This window comes from Rhamphochromis sp. 'chilingali' (assembly GCF_963969265.1).
Source record: "Rhamphochromis sp. 'chilingali' genome assembly, chromosome: 6".
Lineage (NCBI taxonomy): Eukaryota > Metazoa > Chordata > Actinopteri > Cichliformes > Cichlidae > Rhamphochromis > Rhamphochromis sp. 'chilingali'.
Window position 1 is genome coordinate 25,648,682 of NC_137933.1, and position 14,013 is coordinate 25,662,694.

Genomic DNA, 14,013 nt, shown 5'->3' on the forward strand with positions numbered 1-14,013 from the left:
CTATAAAGTTCAACATCTACAGTTTGTTTCACTGCTAGATTATGATTTTTTTAAGGTAGTTTGACTGACATGGAGTTAGCAGGTGATCACCAAATTACTGACAAGAGCGTAAGAAAACTCATCAAAAGTGGGAGGACACAGCTTGGTACAGATTATGCCCCCTAAACGCCTGTAGAGAAGACTCAGCTGGTATATCATTACACATAATCAGAAGTGTTTCTCAAAACAGTAAGGCCCTGAATAATCTATTAAGAAATCAACCAAAAACTTTTTGTCATTTTATGCCTTAATCTTATCAAGTAATGGAGAGACTGAAAAGGCAGAATTCATTTTAAAAGTTTCTTTTTGTACTCACAAATTTACATTTTAAATAATATATTTTTTGAGAATGCACTGCAAATAAAAAAGAACAAACATTGGTTTATATTTCTCATTAACTAGTTAAGGGTACTCCTATTTTAGAAGTCGGGAAATTAATGACAGCCAAACTATATTCTCAAAACAATATTCCAGTTGTCCCATTTACATACTATGAATAATGTTTATGTTAATGATGCCCATGCCTCCTGGAGACCATAGCCTGTAGAAGCAATGGGAGTGATATTCCTAAATAGCAAACAGCTATGAAGAAATCATTGGCGATTATCTCTAGGGTATCCAGTTCTCTCTCTAAGAATAATTACATAAAGACTTCCTCAATGATCTTGCAGCATAATTTCCTCACTAGTTCAACTGGCATTTTGCTGCAGTAACAACAGATGGCAAAACACTGCATTATATGTACCCCTAATTGCTAAACTTGTTGAAGCCTTGTTTGTTAGGAGGCAGCTTTGAGGAAACTGTGCCCCCTTTTCAGCAGTGCCCTGTGTTAGATTTATGCAGCTAGCATTTTCACACCTGGCAGCTGTCAAATAAAACCACAGTTTTCTAAAACCGTCTCCTGAAAAACTCCCCTTGAGCAGTTAGGGAACTACTGCATAGCTCCAGGGCATCTCTACAACAGTTACTGGGCAAACTTTCATGGTTTCTTTTTTTTCCCCCAAACAGAACTCCATGGCAACTAGGATACAATCAACACCAATTAATACGTGTCAGCGAAGCACAAAATATAAATTATGTAAATATAAATAAACCGACATGCACTAATCAAATGAAAAATGTAACATGGGCACAGCACTCGTGTGTTTTTTTTGTTCTCACCTCTGGCGTCAGACCATTGTTATCTGTTGTTTGGCTGGAGAGCAGGACATGCGTGAAGCCCTCTTCCTTCCTGACCACAATGTCTCGAAATCGACAATTGCTCTCGTTCTGTCGCACGTTGTACCTGAGACGCTTGTCAAAAACGTAGCCTTTCTCCTCAGCCAGCTTCCACTTCACTGAGCTGTGTAGGTGCATCTTCCCATTGGCTAAAGGTGAGCCTGATTCATACAAGAAGTGACAGAACAGGTCAGTCTGTCTTCTAGAACGTTTTAAAATAATTGACAGCAACTGAAAGAAAAGAAAAAATCTATTACAGTTGGCTATTGCAATTATTGCTATTGCAATTACAAAGTGCTTCCAAATCCAAGTTTAAGGGTGAAATATATTTTTTAAGAAAGAGCATTAAAAAAAAAGGGACTTTGATTTGCACTTCGCACAGAGAAATTATTCGATAAATATTAGTTTGGTTAGACTGCGGACCTTTTAAAAGCGTCCGCTGAGACTGAAGAAGTGACTTGGATGAGTGACGAAATGTTTCTTCCACTGAAAACGTTACATTCAGATGAATATAATCAACTTTTTGGGATTTCCTTACCTGGATGATTGAGCAAGCATTAAGATACAGTAGTTCATCTTTTGGATTGGATCACATGTGCCAGCCTTTGCTCCCCATGTGTGAGTGAGCCTTGGCCACCCATGACCCTATCATTGGTTCACCACAGTTTCGTTCTTGGATCACTTTTCTTGCATTTTGACCACTGCAGACTGGGAAAACCCCATAACCCCAGTTTTAGAGAATCTCTGACCCAGTTAGTCTAACAATCACAATTTGGCCCTTCTCGGGCTCGCACAAATGCTTACACTTGCCCATTTTTCTTGTTTCGAACACATCAACTTTGAGGAGAAAATATTCACTAGCTCCCTGATATATCTCACCCACTAACAGCTACCATGATGAAGAGATAATGAGTGTTATTCACTTCACCTGTCAGCAGCCACAATGTTGTGCCTGATCAGTGTATTTGAAATCTGGAGAACACCCAACCCTTCCTTACAGCAAATTATCTTTGCTGCCACAGTGTGGCCTGAGTCTTTTTCATGTCACAGTGTTAAACAAAGCCTGCAAAGTTACTCCAACTATCAAATAAATGTTGTGTTTAGCCTATCAAGCCTACAAGTTCCTAATAAAAAAATTCATCCTTTTAGTTTTACTACATTTCTTTATACTATAATATTATTTATTAATACTTGGAGCTGAAAGCTGAAGGAAAAGAAAAAAAAGATACATAGTCCATATACAGAAGTCTAGAAAATACTACATTATCTGAACTCAAAAAAATGATTATTTTTTCAGTAATGCGTTTTGTTTTGGGTTTTTTTAGCCTGAATAATTTTATACTAGCAATGATTTTAATTAAATTTGAATTTCTTAGTCGTTCCCAGTGTTATTATGCGATGTGGACAATTACACCTACTTTTACATATACATATGTCATCTAAGGGTATTCTCTCTGCACAATATCACAACTCTCTTGGTGTGATTCAGTGAATTTCAACTTGATTGCATTAACATTTCAACCTTGGAAATTGCCCACAGTTATATTTACATGCAATCTCATGTTCACATTTTAAAAGCAATCAGTGTAATTTTCAGGTCTTGTCACACAAAGGAGCATTAACGTACAGGAGCAGTGTAATATCTAATGCACAGAAATCACTGATTCATCTGCACTGAGAAAGAAAAAGAAATGTCCAAGAGGGTCGAGTACCACATTCTCAGCTGTAGACTTTTACAAGATAAATGATTAAAGGCAGAAAGAAAAATGAGTCAGACAAAGCACATGTTCCTCATCTAAGAACATCTAGTGATGCTGTGGTAAAAAATAACCAGAATAAATCAGAAATTACTCAGGTACACAAGAGTCTTTTTACTAGAGCAAATGGTGTGATGCTTTTCCAGCCAAATTTATGACTGATGAAAATATGTCATAAACAATAAAGTTCATGTTGACTGAAGATAAAAGTAAAGTATTTCTTGCCTGAAAATATAAGAATGCACTTTTAAATAATCATCATACATTGGGAATTTGTTTTCTTTAATTAACACAATCTGAAACTTGACTAATAGTGACTTCATTTAAAAAGCTAATTTGATTTATTTTTTACAGCAAGCTTGAAAACAAAACTAATTTGTAGGTACTGTGGGGGTTTTTTGGGTGCCAATTCTGAAATTGTGTCACCACCTTAATTGGGTCCATTAATGTTTGGACAATGACTTTTTTTTTGTGATTTTGACTTTGTGCACCACCACAGCAGAACTTAAATGAACAAAAAAGCTGTGATTGAAGCGCAGGCTTTCATCTATTATTCAAAACTAAATTATTACATACATTGTTAAGTGCTTACAACCATTTTGATACTTATGTCTTCATTTTCAGAGACTTGGAAGTAATTCAACAAGCTAACATCATTTTAAATATTATGACTTTTTAAAATATTTTACTTATATTTTTACTTGTATGTAAAATCTTGCAGTTAATGACTGCCATAAGGCTAGAACTCCTGTAGTTCATGAAATGCTGTGTTTCCTCTCTTGAGATGCTCTTCCAGGCTACTGCAGCTGTCTTCAGTTTCTGCTTGTTTATTTGTATTTCTGTATTCAATTTTGCCTTCAGTAACAGAAAGGCTGCTCTACTACACTGAGATCAGGTGACTAACTTGGCCACTGAAGACTATCCATTTTCTTTACCTTGAGAAACTCCTGGGTTGCTTTGGTAGTATGCTTCATTATCCATTTGCACTGTGAAGGGCCAAAGAGTTTTGCAGCATATGGCTGAATTCAAGCAGAGTACAGCCCCATGCATTATGTGACTACTTCCATCAGAGGTAATATTATCAATAAACACTAGTGGCCTGAGGGGTTTACTGCACACTTACACAGCCAGGCTTTCTTTGCATTAGCTGGCCTGACTTAAAACCCCAGTTAGAAATAACAGATATTACATTGGTGGTTGTCAGCTTTCTCCACTAAGGCCAGCTTCCTGCCTTATGCTTTATGCATGTTCACTTCAAAGCTAAAAAAAAAAAAAAAGGGCATTTCACAGGTCATATGACTTCTTTCCCACAAAAGTGATCCCTATGAGTGCCACCTACTCCAGTCACAGACAGATGATAAGGATGGTGATAAAATGGTAATTAAAACTCTATAAAGAACAGTGGCAGGCTCAGCTGCAAGGGAGGGGTGGAGCAGTGGGTTCAGAGGACAGTGCTAGGGGAGGCTGGATATCAGCTCATTAATTCCATCATGTCTCCCCTATTTTATTTTTACAGCACTCTTCACCAAGTGGCACGGTGTGACTCAGGTCATATCTTCACAAGAACATAAAAAAACAAACAAACCCCAAAACAGAACAGTGAAATGCAACACTTACACAAATAAAGAGGTTAACACTACATTTTAGTTCAAGTTAATTATTTTTATTGCAGAGTGCCGCTGTTCTAAGGTGACAGCTGCACATTAGAGCTCCGAAACTTTAAACTGAAACATTTAAACATTCACATCTCCTGTCTAATATCTAATAAAGGAAAATGGGAATCACTTTAATTTGTTGGCAGATAAAAAAGTGAAATTAATTTTACTGCTTGAATAGGTACTCTTCATGAGAGTTCTGTGTTCTAATCGCTGCAATTCCAGCAGTGCAAGCGATACTTTAATCTACTGGTAACATTTATACATTTTATGCATCAGCAAATCAATACACAGGTATTCCTGTAACAATATGATGGACAGTTTGCGCTTTATTCAGTGGTTTTAGTAAAGTACAGCATTACCACTTGCAAAAATTATATTTCTCTGGCAGAGAATCTGTAAGTTATTACAGTGATCTAGGCAGGTAAAAAGGCAGGTAAAAAGACACTTCAGAACACTGACTTTAACCTGAGCTCTAACCTATTAATCTTGCATTATAGTACATTCCTCTGGTTCCAATTCCTCTGGTTCTCGAGCAGGTCTATGTACCTGGTCTTGACTTGGCTAGATACTGAAAAAGTTTTCTCCTAACCAATTCTGCAATCATCCACTAGTGTTGAGCACTTGAAAAGAAGGTAACCGGATTTCTTTCGGTAAAAAGAGGTCCAACACTCAAAGACAAGGTCTCAAGACTACCATGACGTGGATGGCTGAGAACCTAAACAGATATCATAAGATGTGAACAATGGATATAAAATAATACAGCTTGAGTGAAGCAACTGGAGGGACACTTGACTGTGATTAGTTGTTTGGATAGTTTGGATCCCACATAAGAACTGATCCAGTCTAGAACTAACAATTTCAGAAATGATCTGCAAAATAGTGACATCTTTACAGGGACCCGTTTGACTTCAACGGGTTAATGGGTGGAGCACAGGATTTTGGATGAGGTGAGCAGGGCAGTCTTTTGAGGCTTATGAGATTAGTAACTATAATAGCTCCCAGAGTGATGGCCATTAGGATGGGTTAGTGCTGCAGCCCTACCATCCTCATAAATAAACAACAGACTTTTATAAAGTATCACAATCACTTGTTAAATTAGGATGCTTTGAAATTAATGAACAACTGAGAAATTGAATTGATATGTTGTGGATCATACCATGACAGTGATGTCATCATATCCAAAAGCAATAGAAATTCAGTTTGCAACTGGAAATTTAGGCTTATCAGAAAAATTGTATCCACAAAAAGCAAGAAGAGGGCTTAGTTTGACTTAAGCTGATTAAAAAGAAAAGTGAAAATTGTTTACATTTGACCTCAGAATTGTGTAATTGTCTTTATTTATGAAGTAATTTAAACAAAATCAAACCAGATGATCAGTTCTATATGGGGTAAATATGGTTTACATGTTTTTGGCATATTTATTTACAGTCATCTTGTTCATGTTGCTATAGTGCCACTGAATGAAAAGACAATATAAAGCCTTACATAGCATGTTTCATGACTGTAAAGCCAGTAGATACTCACAGTTAAACAAGCAAATGACGCAAGTGGCCATAAAGCTAGTATCTTTATATCAGAAAATTTAAAACATCCTCTGAACTAAAGGCAAAATGGAAACACTCAACCTACAACTATGTACTAGTATGCTTAGTTATTCAGCTTTTTTCTCTCATTTTCTGCTAAAACAGATCAAGATGACTTTTTAAAAACATAATTAATGATTAACTATAGTGTTGAGGCACTGGACTGTGACCCAGGAGTGAAATTCAAAGGTGTTATCAGCACGAAAGAACCACAGTAGGTATGTGAGGCCATTTGTATGATACAAGAGCGACTGAGGTACTGTGGTAACATTAAAATATATAAATAAATAGCTTCTACTACTGCCACTATTACTTCTACTACAGGTTACTGGTTATTGTCATGGTGTAGTAAGTGTTATGGGTGAGGTGGAAAAATATAATAAATCATCCTTATCTATATACAAGCCACTACAGGACATGGTGTTGGGATAATACAAAAAAGCTATGGTCAAATCTGGATTCATTTTACATTTACAGTCGTTGTCAGAAATTTATGTACACTTATCATGGGTGTGATTATCCTGGTAATTCTGGGCTTTTAATTATTTATTTGAAGTTTATTTACTTTTGGTGGAATTATTGTACGCCACACTTCCTTAAAGAGGTAGTAAGTAAAATCTCACCACCAGATGTCAGCAGATTTGAGACTACAGTCAACTGAATTCTGTTTTCTTACCACTTCCAATTCAAGTGCATAAATCCAGGTACAGTGGACACTGTAGGACAAATAACTCCACGTTTATTTACTCTGGAGAAGGTTTTAAAACTTTGTGAACTGAGTCAACGAGTCAGTGACTCTCACTTCTATCCAATGACAGTGATACTGAGGTGAGGTGTTGAGGATCTCTTGAACTCCTCTGTTGGTGAGGGCTGCTGTTTTTGCCAGGGAAACTAACTGAATTAATTGTGATATGATGCGAGAATGTAATCAAACTGTTTATCAGGGAGAAAGTGTGATTTTTAGGACACTCAAGCCTCATAGTATCTAGCATAAGGTTAACAAGCTGTTGTTGCTGTTTGGTTGGCTTGTTGTCAGCTGTGCACAGGACAGTAGCAAGTCTAATCTGCTGACAAAAACTAATGGCGACAATTTGGGGAATAAATAAAAAAAAATGTTTATGCACATTTTTTGTGTGTTACAACCCTGACTTCAGTTCAGGAGATGAGAGTTGATGTAAAGAGGAATAGGATGGGGTGGAAATGAGAGAAGTGGTGGAGGATACAGATGAAGAGGAGGAGGAAAATTACAGACTGAGAAAGATGCAAAAATGTTAAATACTCATAAATTGTTTTAAAGAGTAAAATATGATCTTTACATTAAATGTAACGTAGAGGCATGCAGCCAGTCTTTAGACACATGAATAAAACGTGATTAGGCAGAACAGCAGTGTTCATCTTGGCCACTGTATTCCAGATGGCAGGGCAATATGGTGGCTTACAGGAACCAGCACCCACTCCTACGCATCTTTAATAGATTAATTCGAAGTTCATGAGAATGCATTAAGTTGTTGAAAGATGTAATCACACAGCAATAAATCTATATTTATGAGCAAAACCTTTTTTCTATAATATATATATATATATATATATATATATATATATATATATATATATATATATATATATATATATATATATATATATATATATATATATATATATATATATATATATATATATATATATATGAAATACTTACTGTACCAATATTAAGTTTTAAAAACAAGATTTAGGAGCACGGGTTTGAGCGGGCATGCATAAGAACAACAATCATATTTCTATAACAATATGTGCCTCAAAAATCCAGCATCACCTCATCTCAGTTTACCATACTATCTGCTTTTTCTTAACAACTTACCTAGTTCAGTAGTAAACTGCTGTCCGCTGGCTTCCATATGTCCTAGTTCTCCATCCACCCTGTCTGAGGGCAGTTGCTGTGACCTTGCTGCAGTCCTGTACATGAGAGAGTCCATCTCTCCGTTCTGTAGTCCATTATGAGGAACCCTCAATGACGGGACAAACGGAGGTCCGCCTGGTGGAGGAGCTTTAAATGTCATCGCTTTGCTCATTCTGTCCCCTAAAGCATGTTTTCCAGGTCCTACACCCACTTTTTTCTGCTTTTGAGTGGTTCCTGATCCTCCACTTCCAATCCCTAGAACAGTCCCTACTCTCACCCCCACAGTTGAGCCACTAGTCCTTTTCTTTTTTCGAGCTTCAGATCTAGCTCTTGAGTCATCTGTTGCAGAAAGGTGGCTAGGAATGAAGGGCTCTCCACGGTTTTTGGAAACTTTGGGCCGTTTGTGTGAGTGCAGTCTTGAGCTATTGAACTGATCAATAAATTCTTCACAGTGTAGTAGATGGTGTTCTGGCTCCCAGGTGTCCTCTTTACTTCCATAGCCTTTCCACCTAATTAGATACTCCCACTTACCCTTCTTATTCCGCCTCTTATCCACGATCTGCTCCACCTTTAAAAAAACAAAAACAAACAGTACAACATAGAAGAACAGATTATTAGACAATATTCTAATGACAAAAATTATCACAAAACACTTAATGCATTTGTGTTTGAGTCTCTAACCCTGTTTTTATTTCCAATATTTAGTCACAATGGCATAGGGGTGTTAAAGATTCTCCGAGTTCACAGTTCAGATAATACCACAGCACCACCTCCCAGCTTCTTCTGGGAACCCATTTGAGTTATGCAGCAGCCCAACTTAAAAGCAACACAGCTAAAGCTAGAAGACGAATGATAGACAGTACATAAAAAAACGAAAAAAAAATAAAAATGGTTGTTGGCACCATGGTGTCACACATTCTGTCCTGAAGCCTGAACATGAGTATTTTAGCCATCATCACTTCATAGTCTTGAAACTGGATGTGACAAGTGGAGACTTGATCTGACTGAAGGAATGAAGGTTACTGCATGCTCGCATGGTAGCAACTTGTCACTCTGGACTATCTTCTTCACAGACTTAGTATAGCAGCTTCTTTTTTGGCACCTAAATGAATATCCTTCTGTGGGACCACAACTTAAATGAATAACAAAGAGCATGCAGTGTCTGTGTCTTAGTAGATTCGACCGTAGTTATCATATTGAAAACTTTAGGTGACTCCTTTTTCAATTTATTATGATCACAACATTTTCAGAAAACCTGGCCTTTGACCTTGAGGTAACTGGGATTCAAACTTTTAAGACACATTTACACATATGATATCGATTTGAAAATCTGAAGTGACTTCTTAATTTATTGCATTCACAAGATTTTCATAAAACTTGACCTCTAATCTTTAACCTTTGAATCTCAGTGATCTCAAACCAATTTTATCTGAGATTTTTCGCAATTGTGCCTATGGTTTCATTTTCAAAAATCCTAAATTGCCTCATTCTTGCATTCACAAACGTAGGTGTCCACACTGCCTGAACACCCACCCACCGGTTGTGGTTACGACAACACCTAATCAGCTTTAAAGTTAAGTAAAAATTAAAAATTAAATATTGCTTTCAGCCAAAACTAAAAATAGCAGGAATAAAATTGATTCCAAAACCATCTTTTTTTCTTACTGATATTCATGAAGGAAACACAAAGGATTCAGAAGGGATCTTCTAGCAATGTTGTGTTATTTTCAGATAACTAATTATTCAGCAGACTGATTTCATACCTGTTGATCACTTGAACATAACCTGCTCCATATATTAAGGTTTGGTCCTCAGCATAATTTACCATGTACCCAAGCAAAAACCACCTATGTAGCACTGAAAACTTCGTGTTAACTCTGAAGTTACCTGCTAACCAATAAATCAGCGCTCTTAAGAGGGTTCAAACCCATCTAAGACTAAAGTTAAGAGTTGACTTCCTGGTTAAATAAGGGTTAAATAAATTCCTGTTTCACAGTACAGGCCTCTGGTAATGCTTGATTATTGGGCTAAAACCTGGTTTATCATGAAAATAACAAAAAGCAGAACTGTTTTATTTAAATTAAAAATGCATATATATATTTATTGTCTACATTCAGATAGCAATCTGTACCAGGTAAATTTGATTTATCTTGAAAAAGATGAAAAAGAAGGATTTGTGAAAGTGTGTGCCGCACCTTTGGATAAACTTGATGATGATGCACCTTCAGAGGTCTGATTCTGTGTCATTTACCAGATTTGCACATAACTAAAATCAAAAGCTAAATGGGTACACTGAATTGCCTGACCATATTTAGTATGTTTTCCAGAAGATGATTCCTTATATTCTGAAACATTGCCAAGGAGTGCCAGATCATTAAAAAAAAGAAAAAAAAAAAAGGAGAAACATTGTGTGACATGTGTCAAGTTCAAGATAAGAGCTAACTCCCTGTATAAGAAAGATAAGAACCAGGGTGAAGCCAAGATGAGCTGCAGGCTGTTTTCATGATGAAACCTTAAAAATGGGCTTTTTGGAGGCAAACACCAGACGAGCCAGTATTTTATAATTCTATAGAGAAGAGATGAGGACAGGTGGCACACAGGCAAAAGAAGAAACTTTTACATTTAATTGGAAATCAGTTATTTGAGAAAAATACCGAGGTGTGTATAATTGTTCTTGGCAGGGGTCTAAAATGGGAGTGCTTCTGAAGTCATTGTTGCAAACTGAATAAATTCAGAGTAACAAAATAGAAATTCAACTGGTACAAAGCAAACACACACATCACTTAATTTCTTTCTGACACTCATACAAGCAAATATCTCAGATTTAATTTAAAAAATGCCTATAGTCAATGGTTGTCATTCTTTTTTAATCAAAACCATGGATACAAGTAAGTTATTGTTGCATAAACAATATAAAGTCCATGGTGTTCTTAGTGTGGAATCATGATTGTGGTATACACAATGTGTGACTAATCACTTCAACAATGAAACGACTCATTAATTTGCACTTCAATTTGACTGCATTCAACTTGATTCGCAAAGGTGTTGATTAGACTGAAGGTGAAATTACAAGTCAAAAGAGGCTTTCACATGAAAGAAAAAATAGAACATTTATTTAATTTATGCAACATTATATTTATATAAATGTATGTAAATAAATGTTATGTTAAATTACATTTATGTATTTTGTTACATTTATGTAACTTCTACTGGGTTTCACTTTGAAAACACACAATATCTTTAAATAAAAGCTACTAAGTACAAAACATACAATAGCAGCAAAATGTCACCGCCAGACAAAAATAAGGGCATCACTCTCTGTCTGATCCCTCAGTCCATCGCAAACACCCACATGCACATTATCACATCACAGAGAATACAAAACACCCATAATATCCACATCACACCAAAAACAAGTCATACATACACGGCAAACTGAAATATCCCAGTAAAATCTGTCACCGATGGCATTTTTTAAAACATACAAATAAACAGAAGCTCCACTGTTGTTACACGGAAGGCTCAATTATGTGAAGCATCAAAAGGTTGATGAGATTTCATAATAATCACTGCCAGATGTGAGAGTATTTTTGAATCTACCTTTTATGTCTTTTACTGCAAATGACAAGAAAAAAAAAACAATAAAACAAAAAGAATATATAAAATAAATATCCATGTGACTTCTTCTGAAGAAACAGGTTTTGAGTCATGAGACCCGTGTTAATCGGCTGGGAGGTTTTATCAGAGGCTTCAGTATAGCTGTGGTAATAACTGCTCATCATGTTCTCAGATGTGCCGTGCACAGAAGTAAACAGCCTTTGATGGGTGAGCTGCAGGGGTGGCAGCGAAACGAACAGATGATTAGGTTGCTTACAGTCTAAGATAATGTCAGAGTTAGCAACCAAGCAGAGAGATACATGCTGAGAGGAGAAAGAAGGATAAAACCTGAACATGGTGTGCACTTGCATACACAGAAAGGAGAGGTTTAAAAACTCTTGATGCTGAAGCATCTGCTGCAGAGAATGACTTCATGTGTGGCATGAATGTGCAATGTTGAAACAATGCTCTTGCTATAAAACTGCGTCTACATTAGGTTGTCTAATTTTTCTTGGAATGGCACCATTTTATTGATAAACTTGTGTCAACACTATAATTTCCTGGTCATTTTCAAAGAGACTTGTGCCCATAGTAAAAAAAATAAAAGTCTAAACAAACAGATGATGAATAAATCTCTACCTCATGCTCTTTTTAATTGGAAAGAAATAACGAAATGTCACAATCTGGGAAGTGGGATAGACAAAAAAAGAAGAAGTCTAACAAGATAAAAACACAATTTCAGCTAAGCTGAACTAAGATTCAAGAGACAAGATTCATATGACAACAACATAAAATTAATTTGTGACTAGTGTATATTATGTTCAGCAATATCAGCATAAAAGGAATGATTGAGAAATTTAAGGTACTGCAACCACCATTGGAGAATTGGAAATCTTTAGTTTTTTTATTTAAAATGAAATAATTGAGAGCAGTCCAGTAAACACATTTAACAAATCACTACAAAAATGTTTCAGAGTTAATCTAGATAAAGATTTTATTTCCAAATTCAATGGTTTTACCAAACACTGAACTCAACCTGCTAAGACAGGAAGGCTGAGCACATCCAAACAAATCATCCCACTGAAATGGACATCTAAGCTACACCAACAACCTACAGTGTAAACAACATCCCCTGAAGGCATCATTTCCACAGCAACTTCAGTTGAAACATATGACACTGATCTCATTTAGGAAAAGCAGAAATTGGGGTTGCCTCGGAGCAAAGCTTCTTAGCGGACAAGTAGTCTAAGCAGGAGTTTAAACAGTTTTTAACTGCATTATGTGTAATTACATTTTAATTATAGGTTTGGGAGCTATCATAAAAATAATTGGAGTTCCATGGCTAAGTAGCAATGTTTACACTGTGCTATATTAAAGAGACGTATAAAAGCATAATAATAAAACTCAAAGGAGGTGCTCAATCCAATTCTTTTGGCTAGTGCGACTGATGTCTCGGATAAAAAAAAATGCTTAGTTCAGTTTGATTATTTATCAATTCAAGTAAATGACAAATATGCCCATGGACAGTGTGCCAACACTGTCCTAGAGAATGCCATAAAAAAGTCCTGCTTTTCCTCTACAGGAAGGCATGCATGTGTGTGAAAGAGAATGAGAAGAGCTGAGATGCTGAGACAAACTGATGCGTACTCAGGCTCAGATTGTTAAGGACAGTGTAAGCACGGCAGGCAGTGAGGAGGGACATTCATGCTCAAACTTCGAATGAGGCAACCGTGCCTAGTGTGAGCACGCCCTAACATATATTGCACAGGTGTACAGACGAAATATGCTTGCTGCCAACCGCAAAGGCAAAACAGGTAAAGATCCTGAATGTTCTACAACAATCAGCAAGGAGGCTGGCAGTCCAACACAAGCGTTTGTGTCCAGAGGTGATGGTAACTGATGATTCATGGTATCATCTGATCAACATAGACATCAGTCAGTTTCCTGATAGCACTACATGGTTTTTTTTTCGCCATGAGCAAATGAATGTTTTCTTGCCTTGCCAGCATCCAGTTACCAAAGGATAATGGGGCTTTGTTCTAGTAGTTTATAGTTACAGATATCCACTCACCACGCAAACCACGGACTGGTTTTAAAAGAATGAAAAAACAAAACGAAAAACTAATTTGTCCTTCTATTTCACCATGATCATAACCGCTTTTCTTGCTGACGCTTACCGAGTTTGTTTACAGGTCATTGTTGAATTTCAAACCAACACTTGAGATAGTTTTCTGTTCTCTCTGTCCATCTCTCTCTCACTCTTG

General features: G+C 36.5%; 1 protein-coding gene across 1 annotated transcript in view; it reads right to left on the reverse strand.

Moving 5' to 3' along the window:
- LOC308398910 (chromodomain Y-like protein 2) overlaps positions 1–14,013 on the reverse strand; it is a 48,447-nt gene that overhangs the window by 6,896 nt on the left and 27,538 nt on the right. The window contains exons 2-3 of the mRNA XM_080885781.1: positions 8,114–8,720; positions 1,201–1,418 (exon numbers count right to left, since the gene is read on the reverse strand). Coding sequence (XP_080741907.1) covers positions 1,201–1,418; positions 8,114–8,720 — 825 coding nt within the window. The remainder of the gene's footprint in view (positions 1–1,200; positions 1,419–8,113; positions 8,721–14,013) is intronic.